At 30.7% G+C, this 18433-nt stretch overlaps 1 protein-coding gene across 1 annotated transcript; it reads right to left on the bottom strand.

Annotated features, from left to right (window-relative positions):
* Nucleotides 1-1689: 1689 nt before the first annotated feature.
* LOC120171277 (protein TIFY 9-like) lies at nucleotides 1690-4880 on the bottom strand. Its single transcript, XM_039179006.1, has 6 exons — nucleotides 4671-4880; nucleotides 4406-4586; nucleotides 4215-4302; nucleotides 3975-4095; nucleotides 3823-3880; nucleotides 1690-2162 (listed from the first exon to the last, which is right to left on the bottom strand). The coding sequence occupies exons 1-6, from the start codon at nucleotides 4771-4773 to the stop codon at nucleotides 2132-2134; spliced, it is 582 nt and encodes a 193-aa protein (XP_039034937.1). The 5' UTR covers nucleotides 4774-4880; the 3' UTR covers nucleotides 1690-2131.
* Nucleotides 4881-18433: the final 13553 nt, after the last annotated feature.

The following is an 18433-nucleotide window of genomic DNA, read 5'->3' as shown; positions in this document are numbered from 1 at the left end:
TAGATATAAATTTTTTAATATCAAACTGAATTTGATGAGGTTTTGTAAAAAAAATATTATAAAATACATAATTATTTATTTAGTTCTAATTTTAATTTAAATATTTTCATAAAAATATTTTTAACATATACAAAATATTTAATTTTAATTAATATAAACTCTAATTTATATTTTAATTAACTCTAATTAAAAATGAATATTTTTGCATATTTTAACATATAAAAAATATTCAATTTTAATTAATATAAACTCTAATATAAATGTCAATAGTAAAAATAAAAAAATTCTAATTTAATGGTTAAGTAAAAATTAAAAAAATTAAAGATTACATGAGAAAAAAATGGAGAAAAAATCACATTAGCTTTTCTCCCAAGTTGTCAACAAATATAGCTTAAACAGTCCATTATACCTATATAAAACTTTTAAACTCATGAAATTAATATGTATCAAACTATATATATATATATTAAAATGTTTCTAAAATGTATTTTTTTTTAAAATATGCTTTCTAGAAATTTGGGAAAGCTCGCCCCACAGGAAGTGCTGTCCAGTTGTCCTGTCACCTTAGCTCAAGAAGTTTCCCCAAGACGTGCCTCCTTATGAGAGTGCTATTATAGTATATATTTGATTACGGATGTTATTTTGGTATATTATAATTTATTGGGTAAAAAAACCATAAATTTGTGTGTAGTTGTATTTAATGAAATGTGTTTGTGCTTTACCTGATATTCTAATAAATTGTTTCGAACTTTTCATTGAATAAAGGTAATAATTGAAATTTATTCAATTTCAGACCAAAAGAAGCGCAGATCTAATGATTTACATGAGGTTTGAATTACACTTTGATATGAATAAATCCACCTTCAATCTGCATATATTGTGTCCTCTAACCCAATAGTTATAAAGGACAAAAGCCCAAATGACTCTGCTACTTGGGTTTTTAGCCCAATAGGGCAGCCCAGAAAGTTTTTTGCAAAATAGGCCACATACACTTTTATTTTGGGATTTTTGGCATTTTCTACAATGCATGGAATAGTTCACCTCGAGGTGACGAGCTCGATTAAAAAAAATATTTTTATTCAATTTTTTATGTTCGATGTGAAATTATAATAAAAAATTATATTTTATTGAAACTAATCACTTTGAGGTGACGAATTTGAATAAAAAATATTTTTATTGAAACTCGTCACCTCAAGATAAAAAGTTTGAAATTTACTGTAGTATTTGTCGTATTCTCCAAAATAAAAATCCAGACGCTTTAATGGGTTAAATAAAAAACCCGAAATCCGTAATCTGAAAACAAAAACTTGCTACTTCACCTTTATTAACAAACATGCCTTTCAGCCCAATAAAAAGGCAATCGAGAATCCCTTGGTTCAAACCTAGAATTATAATTACTTCTACTGCCATTTACCTCTCCCATCTCGTTCACAATCATCGGTCTTCTACTTTCTATCCACCCTTTTCAGTAAACCAACAGTCGGTTTTTCATTTGCAAAAGTATATTCATTTTTAATAGGATTGCTAAATTTTAATTATTTAATATATTTTAAAACAATATAGATTAAGATTTTCAAATTTTGGTAAAAAGAAGTATTACATTTATTAAGAAAATTCGAGTAACTCCAATAAAATTTTAAAATTACATATATCAATTCCAATGTATACGGACAGAAACCATTGGACAGAACCCTGTCTGTTTTGAACGGTTCAATTCGTCAAGCATATTTTTTAAACACGTGTCGGTTTCGCTGCACCAACCGTGGCGTTTATTTCACGAGTGAGGACGACGAACGAAACATCCGAGAAGCGGGCCAAAAGCCATAATTTAAACGAGTACAAAAGAAATTAAGAAGGGCAACGTTTTTCCAAAGAAAAGTCAGTACAACAGGTGACTTGAAATTAAAAAATTGAAAAGAACGGCACCCACCGTCGAGAAAAGCAAAAGGAAAGTGGTGGGAAAGCACAGGCATCGGATACAAAATGTCATATCACTCCCCCATCGCCAAAAACGTTCTCCTCTCAACTTCAGATACGTATATTATACATATGACCTGTATTTTACATTCGATAGTAGGCAATATGGGCCAATAGAAATGGCTCCATCGACTCCAAACACGGTTTTTAAGGACTAACAACCATATGGGGATGCACAAGTCAATCTGGAAAACATATTAAAAAAACGTGTTACAATTTGACAAATCAAGAAATTAAAGGACGTATTTGTTTAGTAAACAGTTACTGGGACACGTGGCTGCTCTATTCAATGACTTTTGAGTCTTTTCCATTTTGTCACCTCTCGGTGCATTCTTTTACTTAATGTAAAATTTCAAAACGAGAAGTGAATAATAAATAAGGTACTTTTGTTATTTGCCGACGCCGACTCTTTGCATTTTCCATGTGTTCAACTAGGGATGGCAATGGGTCCTGTATTAGACCCGAATCCGTAGATCTAAATCTATTTTATAGAGTCTGGATCTTAAAATTTTGGATCAGACATATCTAAATCCTCTTATTAAAGTACGGATTCGAATCTAGATCTGACAGTAAGATACCAGATCTACACCCGTTTACCAATTTTTAAAAAAAATCCACCTTTAATTTTAAATTAAAATTAAAATTTCACAAATATTAATATTACATAACATTAATATTAATATATATATATATATATATATATATATATATATATATATATATATATATATATGACATAAATTATTATATTACATAACCTTAATATTAATAGTTAAATTTCGCAAATATTTTCATTAAATAAATTTTTCTTTGTTTGGTTGTTTATTATAGGATGGTGATGATTTAAATATTGATAAAGACTAGCATTCTAAGAATATAGAAGTGTTGTACTTGGCTTGAGATAATAGAATGTTTCATGATTTATAGTTTTTAATGTTTGTGTTATTCAAAAGACATTTTGTGTAATTGTGTTAGAGTTTTTTTTAAGAATTTAGTTTATCGTTTTTTATTATACTACTAGTTGTATTGAAAATAATATTTCCTCCACTAGAAATGTGATGCCAAATTAGTCAATGACATTTTTATTACGTTAAAAAAAAGTAAAATGATTTTTTTAACATACCCATTTAGACTCGTTTTGGACCCAGATCCGTGAGATCCATTGAATATGGAATTGAGTTCCAAATTTTCTAGACCCGTGGATCTAGGACGGGTTTGGATCCAAGATGTAAAAATAAGTCTGGATATAGGTCTAACTTGATTCGATCCAAATCTGTCTCGTTATCATCCCTATGCTTAATTACTACTAAACTTTTTAATATATTTAATAACTAAAATTAAGTAAATATAATTTTCAACTAAAAGTTAAGATTTATAAATAGACTTATTTATCCAAATATCACCATTTAAAAATTAATTTTAATATGCATTTGATATTAATTTCTAAAATTAATATTTTTAAAATAATACTTTTAAATTCGTAAGACAAAATTAATCATGTTTTTAGAAGGTATAAGCACGACTTAATTTAATATAATCATTCACGTCTATAAAACTACAAAGATTAAAATTATAATTTAACTCCATGAATTAAATATATATATATAAGATTAGTTTATATAAACATAATTAACAAAATTAATTTTATTAATATATTTTTACTTATCTAATAGTTGTAAATATGTATAAAATTAAAAAATATATATATTATATAGGTGAATCCTAACTTTATATATGCTCGATATTTTGGTTAAAAACCCGTAAATTAAATATTTGGTAATTTCTGATCCAGCATATATATATATACATATATATATAAAAGCTGTAGAATCTGAGAAAAGTTACCTCTCCTTGCGCTTTTCCAGAAACCGCTGCAAAGACTTCCTCCGGGCAATTGGTAAATCTGCATAAATTTTATAATATTAAAAATATTATCAGTTTTCACACGAATTTAGCAAGTTCAATATGCAAAAAAGGAGGAACAAGAAGAAACTGACCTTCGTCAAGAGTTTCAAGAAGCTGTTGTTGTTGATCGCTTGAAGGAGTTGCCACTTCTGAGTCTATTGATTCAACTGTCTCTGAGACTCCTTCAACAGCGAGTTTTAAGATGCTCTCCGCCTAATCAAAATTTTATAGACACGTTAATGCCATTGATTTTATCGGGTAATTAATTTTGTATATTTCTTTAAAAGATTTTAAATGCAATGATTCCGTACAACGATTATTGTTAAACAAACCTTATCACGAGGTAGATTGAAAACGGAGACCGTTCCATTGTAGAAAATGGTCAAGGGAGCTGTTCCAGGACCATTCTCAGGCGCAGCCCTGAATAAATGAGGATTCACAACTTTCGCGTCAGAAATTCGAAGTTGAAACCCGTTTCATGAAAAACAAAAATTATATAGAAATTAAGGAACTCGTTGAGTACCTGGCGGCGGAGGTAAGAAGAGGTAAAGCTGGAAAAAGAGACTGGGTTTCCTTGGGACTCGAAGGGACCGAAGCAGATTTGTTCGACTCAATCTGATCCTGACTCGGTGGGTTTGTCAAACCAGAGGAAATCACTGATTTGATCATCTCCGGATTCATCTTCGAAATGGCGCCTTGAAGACCTGTTGAAAATTAAATACAAAAGTTTTTCAAACATTCAAGATTCGTCCACTAAGAAAAAAAGAGAGGAGTAGATTTAAACGTACCCCGGAAACTTCGACGGCGATCGAGGAATTTCTGAAACTGAGATTTGGAAGAATTCTCTTTCTCCATGCCGAAGAAATCAAACTCAACGCCAGCCCTCGACATATTGTTTTACTTGAAATGAGAAGACAAAATTTTCTTTTCTTTTCTTTTCTTTTCTGTTTCTTGGATGAGTGTCGTGAAGAAAACCTATATAAAAGGATGGAAGATGAGAGTTGAATATGAAGAGGCGGAGAGCAGCAAGGGGAAAAGGCTTTAAATAATAATAATAATAATAATAATAATCATAGATTAAAATAGAGATTACGATCGTATTTTCGGTCACATCGTTTGTTTGTCACGATTACGGACATAACAAATGTTATTGTGGGATTTGAGAGTATCGCGGTTGTACAATAACGGTCACAAAACGTACCACAACAATTATTTTACAAGTTTTATCGCTGCGTACCGCTATTTAAATCTTTAATAATAATAATAATAATAATAATAATAATAATAATAATAAAAGAAATAGGGACATGACTTACAGATGCTATATGTGTCACTCTTTAGAGGCCAACCATACGATTGTTGTAGCATAGTCAAAAGTGAAAGATCGCTTTTCTAAATATCACCAAAAAATTTTTTTATCGAATTATTATCCATCATAAATTAATTTTTAACGACTTTAAAAAAATAAAAAAAATCTTCTGTGACTATAAATCGAATTGAATTCATAAAAATTAAACTAAAATAGAAGGTATAAAAATTTATTTGAATTTACCTAATATACGTGTCATTGATATATATATATATATATCAATGACACGCATTTGTACATGCATAGATATAGATGGCGTGTGTGCGTATATAAGTATTTTTTTAACAACAGCTAGCTCACTGTCGATCGACTAGTATTTGCAATGTGTTGTTTAAAATCATATCAAAGATGCTTTGTCAATCGGATGCAGGGCCTATCGGAGAAGTGCATTGATGAGGCTCAAAACACCTTTGTTTCGAGTAGGCTAATTTTGGACAATATTATTACCGCCTATGAATTCTTTTACTATTTTGTTTGAAAACGGGAAAGAAAAAAGGCCACTTTGCGCTCAAGCTGGATATGAGCAAGGCTTATGATCGTGTAGAATGGTAGTTTGTATGGGCAATAATGAGTCGGATGGGGTTTTCTGCACATTGGATTGGATTGTTGAGATCGTGTGTTTGCGCGATTGCTTATGCAGTTATTATAAATAGCCAATCGGGTGACACTTTCATCCCACAAAGAGAATTAAGACAAGGTGATCCACTTAGCCCTTATCTTTTTCTTCTCAACAGCGAGGCCTCTCTTCACTCATTAGACGAGCGTGGGACATGGGTCAATTTTCAGGAGTCAAAATCAATATGTACACCCTATTTATTACTCATTTATTATTTACTGGCGATTGCCTTATTTTTGGAGATGCTAATCTGAGAGTAGCGATGAACCTAAGAAGTATTATCTTCCGGTATGGTCAAAGCTATGGCCAAGTGGAAAATTTTGACAAATTAGGATTGTTTTTTTAGCTCAAATATCCTTATTGAGACTATAGATGATGTTCGTTGGATTTTGGAAGTCACTCACACTTTGAACCCAGAAAAAAAGGGCTTCCGGCAATAGTGGGACGGAAAAAGAAGAAGGAATTTATGTATTTGAAAGAGCGTTTCCTACCAAGGATTAACTCGTGGAGTAATTGCTTCTTATCTCAGGGTGGACGATAGGTTTATATAAAATCGGTTCTCTAAGCCTTACCCATCTTTGCTATGAATTGCTTTCTTATTTCTAAAAGTCTTTGTATGAAGCATGAATGAATCATGGCTCAATTTTGGTTGCAGAAGTTGACACATAAGAGACCATTGGTGTTCGTGAAAGGTTATGATCAATCTGAAGAATAATGGTGGTACGGGTTTAAGAGATTTAGTCAAATTTAACATTGATTTTGTGGCAAAAAAGTGGTGGATATTGTTTTCAAACCCGACCTACTTAGCAAGTTAGTTGGTTCGTGCCAAATATTAACCCAACTTAAATTCTACGCACATTCGAAGTGTTCTATCATGTTTCTTTTGAAACAATATTGGTGCTCCACAGGGTGCCTTGGAAGGCCTGATGTAACTTGCATCAATGACTTCCTTCAATTGTTTGCGTAACTCTTCTAATTCTGGTGAAGCCATTTGATAGGATGCTTTGACGGGTGGTTTTGCGTTTGGTAGAAGTTCTATTTTATGGTACACTTCCATTTTTGGTGGTAATGCCTTAGGCAGTTTGGGAGGCATTATGTCTGTGAATTCGGTCAATAGTTGTCCTACTTCCCGTGGGACATCTTCGGTTGCAATTTATGTCTCACTTACTAGTGTTTCCAAGAAGGTCAACTCCTTCTTGTCCATGTCTTTGGAGAATTGTATTGTGGATAGAACCTTGGCCCCCACTATAGGTTCTATTTTAACTGGGATAATGCATTGATGCTTTGGGTCTAAGATACATAACATTCGACAAAAGAGACTAGCAAGACATTGATTTTGTCGAGAAAACTTAACCTGAGTACCACATCGAAATCATCAAGGGCGAGTCTATTTGCGACTTGGTCGGAAATGAATAGTTCTGAGACGTCGGTGTCCCCAAGTGCACTTAGTTTCTGCCCCTTTATGGATATGTTCATGAATATTAGTCCTTTTCTCTATCTACCCTTATTGACTTCCATGGTACTGATGATGGATCTAAGTTTAAGAGTCTTAGATTCCTCTTATTTTTCATCGGTTCCTTCGATGACAGAAAGTTGATTCTTTTGAGGGCACTCCCTAGCCAAGTGTCCCAAACCCTTGCAATTGTAGCATTGGATGTGTTGTTTTTCTTTCTTTTCCCTTTGTTGGGTTTTGTTATTCGATGGCTTTCTTGTGCCACTCGATTTTTTGTCCGATTTTTCTTTGAATGACTTCTCCTTATCTATACTTTTGGCTTTATATTTTGATTTAGAGGAGTCATATTTTCGAACCTCAAGTTATATGAGTGACTCACAGATAGTCAAAGTTTTGGTGAGAACCGTGACTCTTTGACATTCTAAGTCGTTCTTCACCCATGGCTTCAGCCCATTTATGAAGGTGAAGAACTTGTAATATTCTCTTAGACTCGGGACTTGTAGGCTTAACTCGACAAATTGTTGAATATGCTCCCTTAGTGGGCCTTCTTGCCTAAGATGCCTTAGTTTTGATCGTGCCTCGTTCTCGTTTCATCTCAGCGTACTTACGTCGCCATCATAAGAGTGCTAAATCCGTTAAGTAAACAGAAGCAATGTTTACCTTTTCAGTATTGTTCTTGATACCCATGGCTCGGAAGTATTAATCGATGTCCCACATAAAATTTTCCACATCTTTGGTCGATCTGGTCCCTTTAAACTTTTCTTGTTTAGGGACTTCAGTCCGAACTTTGGGGGTGCTAGTCAACATACTGCCAGTCATGACAGCCTTGCACAAGGCTACCTCGGACTTGAGCTGCTCGATCTACTTTTTCAGGTTTTCGACTTCGGTCCCAGAACCCTTATTCTTAAGTTCTTCGACCTCTTGTCTTAGAGCTAGGATTTGGGCTTCAACAACATCTTCTTGTTGAGAACTCTTCGTATCGAATCTATTAAGTGACGCTTGCACTTCCTCCTGGATGTTCTCCAAGGCTTCAAGCTTCTCGAGATCTAATGATTCGAGCTTCTCAAGATCGATGGATTCTAAAAAATCAAAAACCTCATTGGTCTCTCTGGTAGAGTCTTCAAGTTTAGTGATATTACCTTAGAGCGATGTGATAATGTCCTTCGTCGTTCCTCACTTGTTCTCTGTGTTGCGAGTCTCGACCCCCTCGGATGGTGCTGCCTCGCCATATTATGGAGCCATCTCGTCTAGTCACGAAGTTGGCTCTGATACCACTTGACACGGGAAGATACTGTTGGCTAGCTGGTCTGTGTGACCCTTAGTCACTTTGCTCGGTTGATGTGTGCTAAGGCAGCCTTGAAACCTAAGTTTGGTTGCTTATTTTGTCACGAAAGTAAGCACAAAGAGAGTATGAACGTAAATAAGAGATGCACGAGAGTATACTTCTACTTTAACTAAAAGTACACCCTTATTTTAATTGAAAGTCTAAATGTTGAATCCTACTTAAACAATGATGGTGGCTTTGTCCCTTTTTTTAGAGATGGTCGGTCTTAGCTTGGAGAGGGCCAGAGTCACGGTGTGCTCAGCCATATCCAATTCTAATGTGGGCTTGACACATCCCTTGGTGCGTTTTGGGGCAGACTTGGCGCGCCGCCTGATGCATCTAGCATGGGAGTGCTTTAGTGAACGCGGATGTGCGCTGGTGGGTGTTGGACTCGCCCTCATGGTCGCAGTCCGTGACAATATACTTTTAAACACTTACTAAATAAGTGATTGAAGAATACTCGTAAACACTATCATACTCATTGTCTAATTCATATTGTAAATTTTATTCTTTTTCGATAACATTCGTATAATTTTTTCATATATATGACTTTTTTTTTACTTTCTTCCATTCTAACCTATTATTCTCACAACTATAATATAACGAGAATTATTTTATGGATTCCGCTCACTATATCATCCATGGTCATAGTGACTTATATTTATTAATTTTTTAAAATAACTTTTAAATAATTGCCTCTTTTTACAATTAAGAAAAAGATGAATATTTACCTTAAAAATGAGATGTAAAAATATTATTAGTTGAAACTATGAATAACTGATGTGTAAGTCATCTAATAATTTTTTTATAATATTATGTTGGTAAAGACATGACGTGTAACGATCACTTTTAAATATCATACATAACATAAAAAGATATTAATTTAAAAATAATTTTAAAAAATTATTATTTTAGGAATTAAATTTTAAATAACGATATTTAAAATAAAAAAACAGAAAGCCCAAAACGGCTTGTTGAATTTGTTTAAATATTATTTAAATTCGCATTATGTTTATTTCTTTGTAATTGGTAATAAAGACATCTTAGCTTATCTCGTCGTTTCCCACGTTTAGACAATTACAATCGTGATTTCTAAAAAAAATTAAATTATGCATTTAGTAATTAAACTAACAGTTTTAGTCTATTCAGTATTTAAATTTTTATTTTTTTAAATCATACTTAACATTTAGTTTTGATTTTATTTTAGTATATCGTCGTTAAAAACTTAATATAATACCTAAAACTATCAATTTTGGCCGTTTTAAACTTAATCTTTCAAAATTTTCAAAACATAATCTTAAATTTTGAACGTAATACTAAAATTAAACGAAATCTAAAATTTTTAACTACGAGCAATAAAATAAAACAAAAATTAAAATTTTTAAATATAATTTTTAAAAAAATTAAAAATTTAGGTATTAAAACTTATAGTTTAGATAATACATAATTTAACACAAAAAAGCATGTAATTAGAAAGGTGATGATGTCCCATTGCTTGCTTGTGTTTCATTTATTTATCGTGATGGACGTGGACTTAATGTGATGTGATCGGAGAAACAAACTGAGATATGAAATTACGACTTATAGTAGGTGGGCCCCAACCTTGTTTCCGCGTTTTCTTTTCTGCTTTATTTATTTTTCAAATGTTTTGACGTTTCCCACTTTGATAAATTCTTCCCCCTTAGTTCTCACCTAGAAATTACACATTACATTTTAGTCTTGTCCTCATATTATAATTGTATGAATTAAAATATATATATATATATAAATTGAATATAAATTATTTTTTCTATTTTATATAAATATAATGTTTATCGTTCCAGATTTGTTAGCGGTGTAGTTGAACTTTTCTTTGTTCTTGCATTTAATAGAGCGTGCCGCTTCCAATGTTCCATCAACCCAGTGGTTGGTGAACAGCAGTTGCAGCAAATTGGAGTTTCACATGTTACATGTGGGATTAATTAGGTCAGATTAGATTTCAACCTAATCCTTTATAGCATTAGATGCACGCCTGCCGGAAACATTGATTGGATCTTTAACTCAGCGCACTCGGGTTAGGTTCAATTATACCAAGGGGCTGAACCCTTGACCCCCAAATTGGTATAACTGTAATTTGATCCTTTCAAATGTTATAAAATTACAAGTTGATCATCCAAAAATTATAATTCATATTTTATCAGACGATTCATCTGTGGATCACGTCATAATTTTGAGTTAAAGATCGGTTGTTCTGATGGAAAAGCGAGGGAAGAGAAATAAATGATAAATTTTTACTATTAGTCCCTACAACTTGGTAAGATTTTATTTTATGCTTCTAGATCTCTCGTGCGTGGAGACACGAGAGAATAAAAAGGAAACGAAGGATGTAAATTAAAATTGGTCAAATTGGGGAATTAGATAAACAAATATAGGTGCATGAAAAGGACGTAATTTGTAGTGGGAAATGTCTAAGCAAATGGGTAGCTAGGAAAACAGTGCGTAGGATTGTGGTTTGGTGCACTGATCATAGTTAAAAACGGACGTAAATTTTTATATTAAAAAAATAAATTTATAAAGTTTTTAAGAGGAATAAAATAAATATCAATAAAAAAAATATTATATATACATTTATAAATTAAAATTTTCAAGAAAAACTATGATCCTATCATCTATGTCTCTATCCTTTAGTCATAGCCAAACTGCCTAGTCAAGCGGAGACCTACCTGTGGTTAGTTGCCGTTGCCTGATGGGAAGACCCACTAGCGTCTACCAGAGCTAATAAATGCTCAAGAATCACGTGTTGGAAATTTAACCAAATCCTCTGCAGGACTAATAATTCAAAGACGCAGTTATATCACGTGCCTGATTGCTTCCCCATCATTTTTACAATTTCTTTAGAATAAGGGTAAACTACATAAATGTCCACGTAATTATGGGTGAGGTCGCAAAATGACCACTATTTTCAAATTTTTGACAACAATACCACTGAACTAATTAAATGAGTTTAAAATAGCCACATAACGTTAACATGTAACGGATGTGACAGTTAAAAAAATTGGTCTAATTAGGGTGCAAATCCTTGTAAAGTTACGTATTCGTAGTGTTGAAACCCTGTTTTGTTTCTTTCATTTTGGTCACTACTTGTGTATGATTTGTTTCATTGGATTTTCATTTAATCCAATTTGATCCTGTTTATTTTTAATTTGTCTAATGCCTTAGTTTGGGCATTAAACTTAAAATCTTTTATTCTAGTCATGTATTAAATTTGTAGATTAAATCCCTTAAATTTTAGAATTAATCAATTTGATCACCAAGATTAACTTTAATTTGGTCATAATTCAATTAAATTTAATAAATTTTTATCTAATCAAATTGCGACACATGTTACAATCTTATGATTATAATTTAAATATTATATATATATATATATTATCTGAAACAAAAAGATAAAGGATGGAGATTATGGGTTTTGACGGTGACAAGAAAAATATTATTTTATATGAATTAAAAATATTTATCTATTAATTATTAACTTTAATTAAGTTATCGTTTATTTATTTGTTACCATTCTAATTCCTATTGCAATGCTAATTTTTGCAATATAATCTCAATATGAGTACATTGTCTCCTACAAAAAAAAAGCATGAAATACAAAACATAATGTCATTATAAAACTACATGGCGAATGAGATTCATCTTACAACGAACTACACAATTGGTTTAACTAGGACAATAGTTGAGTTCGAAACTCGTCATGCCTACCATAATGATCGAGTTCTTCGAGATCGATGCCAATTCCACCGTATTTTTTTGGACGTACCCACAATGCATTAATGCAGAGAAATACTGTAAACTCGTTGTCCAATTTGATGGTACATTCTTGTATGAAAAATACAAACAAGTTCTATTATTGGCAGTTGTCCAAGATGGTAATCATAACGTTCTTCCCGTTGCCTTTTCCTTTGTTGAAGGAGAATATACAAAGTCTTGGGTTTTTTTTATGAGAAATCTATGGTTACATGTTATCACGAGGGAACGTATTTGTATCATTTCAGACGAGGAGCTGGGATCAAAGCAACAATGGACTCTTTGGGTCCAATGTGGAAACCCCCACAACTCTAACATTGTCTCTGTATCCAACATATTACTGCAAATAATCATGTCAAATATAAGAAGAATGATGAACGACAATTAATTATATGCATATGTATCATTTTTCCCAATTTCATTTATCACCCATTTTCATTTTTATATTAACTACTTCATTTCGCTTAGGTTATGAACTCTCACCTCAAACGTTTGAGGTTATGCTTCAAGAATTGCGAGGAAAAAAATGAACATGGATACAATTACATAAGTGAAATCAACAAAGAAAAGTGGACAAACGCATATGATGGTGGATATCGATATAGACATATGACAACCAACTTGGCTAAGGCAATCAATTCAACCTTAAAGGATTTACCAGTAACTCCTTTGGCTAAAATGACGTATTTTTATTTAGGTCAACTTTTTGCCAAGCTAGGGGGATAAGTGCTTACTTGGATACAAAACGATCATGTTTATCACCCATGATTAGTAGCAGATCTGCATCAAAAGGTTAAAGCATCAAACAACATGTTCGTAATAAGCTTTTCTCGCACCCATAAATTATTTCGGGTCACAGAAATGCCACGACCTCTGCAAGGGATCGAATCTAACTCTTTCAGAGTTAATCTACGAGATAGATGTTGTGACTGTGGATTTTTTCAAGTTTTGATCATAACAACTTGCTCATTTTCTCGTCAAGACTATAAGCGTTATGTGAATTCCATATACCAACTCTCACAAGTATTCAAGGTATATGAATATGAGTTTTTCCCCATAGGTAATGACAAAGATCCAAATGAGGTTCAGACTTGGCTTCCAATTATACCAGATTCAGAAGGTATTAAATAAGTGAGGTCGTCCAAAATTCACTCGAATTCATTGCGAAATGAATGTTCGAGAGACGTCAAGATAAAACTTAAGATGTGGCCATTGCAGAAATCCCTGCCATAATAGGAGAAATTGTCCATCTCTTTCATCATTACGTAACCGTTGACCACCACTAATGTAATCATATTTTCTAATGTTTAAACTTATGTTATTTCATTTTCTTTTAGATTCAATTAATGTGATTTCAGCTTGTTTATTTTACAAGATGACCATTTCGTCTATCTATATAATTTTCCAATTAAATGTTTAACGTTTATTTCTTACAATCTAACATAAAATCAACTTTAACCCAACCCTACTTTAAAAACACAAACATTCTAACATACAATCAATTTTAACCCTAATCTTCTTTAAAAACCTTAAACCATACAAATATAACACCCTAAACCACTAAAAAAACCTTAAAGCCAACTATAAAACCCTAAAAATGCTTTAACATAAAGCCCTAAACCTAAAACAGAAGGGCATGAGAACCGCGTTCCGTATGATGCACCATTCAAGGTAGGTGTGTTCCATAGGACGCGCCATTTATAAAACCCATGGAAGGCGCGTTTCATGCGACGACCTTCCCTCCCCAACTAAGGCGCTTCCCCTGCCGGCTGCCGTGGGCCTCATTTTCTCTCTTGAAAAAAAAGTGTTAAATTAAGAATTAGTTTGTAAAGGGTGTTTGATAGGTAGAATTTTTTTAATATGGTTATTTATTGGTCAAATTGCCACTATAAACTCTTAACATCTCATTATTTTTTGAAAAGTATAAATAAATAAAAATTTAGCATATGTTATTATGTGATTAAATTATGGTTTTATGAATTTATACAGTAAATTAAATATAAACATATTAAAAATAATAATTAGAGAGAAGAATTTAAACAACGTGACTAAAGAGATGTGGGGGCAGAAATGAAGTTGGCGTGAGTGGGTAATCCTAATCTTCACCTAATCTGCCAAAGAGGGTGTGTCCGCTCATCCGGGTTTCGTGGTTTATCCCTGTCCTCTGCCCCCTGCCCCTAATGATATGTTTCTTTAATTATAAAAACATATTTGTAACGGTTTAAAATATAAAATAAATTTCTAAAATATTATAATTAAGGGTAAATTACACGTTTAATATCTAAATTATTAATTTTGATCTGTTTAGTACCTAAATTTTTAATTCTTTAAAAACATATCAAATACTTAGTTTTTGTTCCGTTTTAGTATTTTGTTAAAACTTAACGATACTGTTTTTATGGGTAAATTACATTATTCATCTATCAACTATCTTATAACTCCTATTTTGGTACTAAAATTTAAAAAAAATTCAATTTAACTACTCAACTTTCAAATTGCTCCTATTTTAATCACTATAATTTATTGTATTGATAATTTTTGTGACACGATATTTTTTATTAATATTTTATTAATATATAATTTTTTTTAAAGTTAGAGTTTAAATTAGAAGTAATTTGAAAGTTAAGTAATTAATTTAAAAACTGAACTTTAATGATCAAAATAGGAGTGAGAATATAGTTTAGTGATGAATGATACAATTTACTCATGAAAAAGGTGTCACGTGCAAATCACCCGTCAAATTTTTAAAGGCGATGTACAAAAACGAAACAAAAACTAAACGTTATGTATGATTTTGAGAAAAAAAATGAAAACTCAGGTACTAAAATGGACCAAAACTCATGATTTAGGTACTAAACACATAATTTTCCCAATAATTAATTACTATTATAAACAATAATAACATCTAAATAAAAAGCATGGATCGTCATAAAATATAATCAAATTAATGATTAAAAATATTAGAAATAATTTTAAATGTTACAATTATGGTTATTATTATAAATACAATAATAACATCTAAATAACAAGCATGAATCGTCTCACAACATAATCGAACAAACAATTGAAATATATAAAAAGTAATTGTACATGTTAAAAGACTTAAACTGGAATAAAATGTTAACTGAGAATTTACTAAGGTGATGTTTGTTTTTGCAGAGGTAAAAGGTCTGCAGTCTGTGGACCACGTGTGCATGCATCTGCAGTAGAAGAGGTGGACCAAAAGTCTGCAGTCTACAAAAAGAAGACTGTTTGTTTTTTAACGTCTGCAGACTGCTAAAATAAACTAAAATATAAATAAACTGATTTTTTAAACTTAAAAGAGTTTTGCAATACTGAGATTTAAATAATTTTAGTTTTACAATACTGAAATTTAAATAATTCATACAACTACAATAATATTTTTTTTAGAAAAACAAACACCACCTTATTAATTCTATTATAAGTCTCACATAATCACATCTATTATTAGTTTTATAAGTTTTATAGAATAAAATTTATAAATGATCATTAAATTATATGATTTTTTTTAAATATGAAATTATGTAAATACTTTTAATTTTTTAAATATATATTCATAATTTATTTTTATAATTATATGATATTTTTAGAAAATATTTTTTAATTTATCAAATTATTTTATGATTATTTTTTATTTAATTGTGATTATATTTTAAAATTTTAATAACATAATTTATAATTTTTTATATTTTAAAATCTTAATTATCAAACAATGAAATCATTTTTTTATTAAGTAATGTGGTTTAAATACTTAAATTTTGTATAAAAAGTTTAAATATAATTTAAAAATAACAAATCCAAAAAATTTTATATTTAAACTTAAATCAAAATAAATATAAAATTTTAATAATATATAAAATAATTTATATGATATAAAATTAAATATCTATAATATAATCTTAAACAAAATAATATTTAATTTATTTAAAAAAAATTAATATTAAAATTAATATGTATAATATAATATTAAAAAATTAATATTTAATTTATTTAAAAAATTAATATTAAAAATTAAAATCAAATATAATATAATATAAAATTAAATATAAAACCTTTTTGAAAAGGTTAGAAGACGTCTGCAGACATAAGGTCACGTCTGCGCCGCGCAGACTTTAGAAGAGTTTCTGTCTTTTAAAAAATAAACGGTCTGCGAAGCCCAATGTCTGCGCGTGGTCTGCGCATGGTCTGCGTGACGCAGACATAAGAAATTTGCAGACCTTACACTGTAAAAATAAACACCACCTAAGATACTTATGCACGGTGAAATCAAATCTTAGATATCAATAATCTTAGGATCTAAACCTTATTAGAACCAAGACTTCATTGATTAACGCAAGATTCCACACAATTTCTAAATACGTATAATCAAATGGATCCAAATGATGATGTCAACAAGTACACAAATACCATTTTAGTATAAAGCCCAAAAGTAAGTTAAAACAACCGTCTGGCCCATAAAAATAAAATGATTGTAACAAATATGTGCATGACATTGTTCATACTTAAGGATGGCAACGGGTCGAGTGAGAGTTGAGTTTTTGGTCAATCCTATCAAATCCGAAAATATGCACCCTCATCTCGAACATGATACAACTCAAAAATTTTATATCCTCCATCTGATTTGGCCTAAAAAAATATATACACTTCACCCGACTTCAGCTCTGACCCAAAATTTTAAAGTATAAATCCGACACAATCCGACTTGACCCGATCCAAAAATTTTATACACTCGACCCACTCCGACTCTGACCCGATATAAAATAAGGACTTAATAAAAATAATAATAAAATTTTTAAGAAAATTACATTATTATCCTCGGATAGGGTATACAATATAGGTTAGCAGTAAGAATAAACACATGATTTCATATTAAAGATAAATTTATAAAATATTAGAAGATGAATTCATAAAATTTCAATAAACAAAAATATTGATATAAAAAACAATTATACTATATAAAAATTTAAAATTTTCATATTACATTATTTGTATTAAATTAATATCATATAATAATGAGTTAACTAATAATTAATTGCTTCTGTTTGTGTTTTGTCTATTTTTCCTCACTGATTTTTACTGATATAATATATTATCACTTTCATTTTTATTTAATTAAGATATAGTCACTTTCGTTTTTATTTCATTAATATATGGTCACTTTCGTTTTTATTTCATTAAAATATAGTCACCACAAGTTAACTGCTTTTAACAGACTAGGTGACATGGTGTTTTCGTATAATCACACATTTGATACATATTTACATATTCTCTCAAATTAGTCTTACTTTTAATAAATTAAAATAAATGTAATCCTTCAATCGAATTATACCACGTGTTATTGGTGCAACGTGTCACCATTTTGTTGGATGACTAACTTAATATAAAAAATATTATGAATTATATAAATATATATATATATTTAAATTAAAATAAAAAATAAAATATTTTTAAATAAAGATAAACCTCCAATTGAATGGTGACATGTGACACGACACGTGATACCAATGACACGTGTTATCATTTGATTGGATAATTAAATTTATTTTAATTTATTAAAAGTAAGACTAAATTGAGAGAATAAATAAATAACAATGACCAAATGTGGATTATGACAAATTATTTAACGACAGTTAACTCGAAAATGATCGTATATTATGTTTTTTTAAAAATCAATGCGGAAAAATGAACAAAACATAAGTGATCAACCGTGTAATTGACGCTAATACGAAACCGGGGATCTTTAGGTAGGAGTAATATTCATGTATCCCATTTTCACACAACCAAAACCGGCAAAACCTAAAAGTTTAATTAAGACAGATGATGGTTAAAAGATGCAGTCCTCCAATCAGCAGCAGCAACAAAGAGTAGCCGAACTGCAAATACAAACAGATGCATGAACTATAATGAGAACTCAACTAGTCGGAAATATGTATGTGTATCATAGATATATAACGAGAAACCATACCACCCAGTTAAGAAGGA

This window comes from Hibiscus syriacus, unplaced genomic scaffold, assembly GCF_006381635.1.
Source record: "Hibiscus syriacus cultivar Baekdansim isolate YM2019G1 unplaced genomic scaffold, ASM638163v2 tig00111832_pilon, whole genome shotgun sequence".
Lineage (NCBI taxonomy): Eukaryota > Viridiplantae > Streptophyta > Magnoliopsida > Malvales > Malvaceae > Hibiscus > Hibiscus syriacus.
The sequence above is the reverse complement of the archived record's forward strand: the minus strand, read 5'-3'. Positions and strand labels throughout refer to the sequence as shown.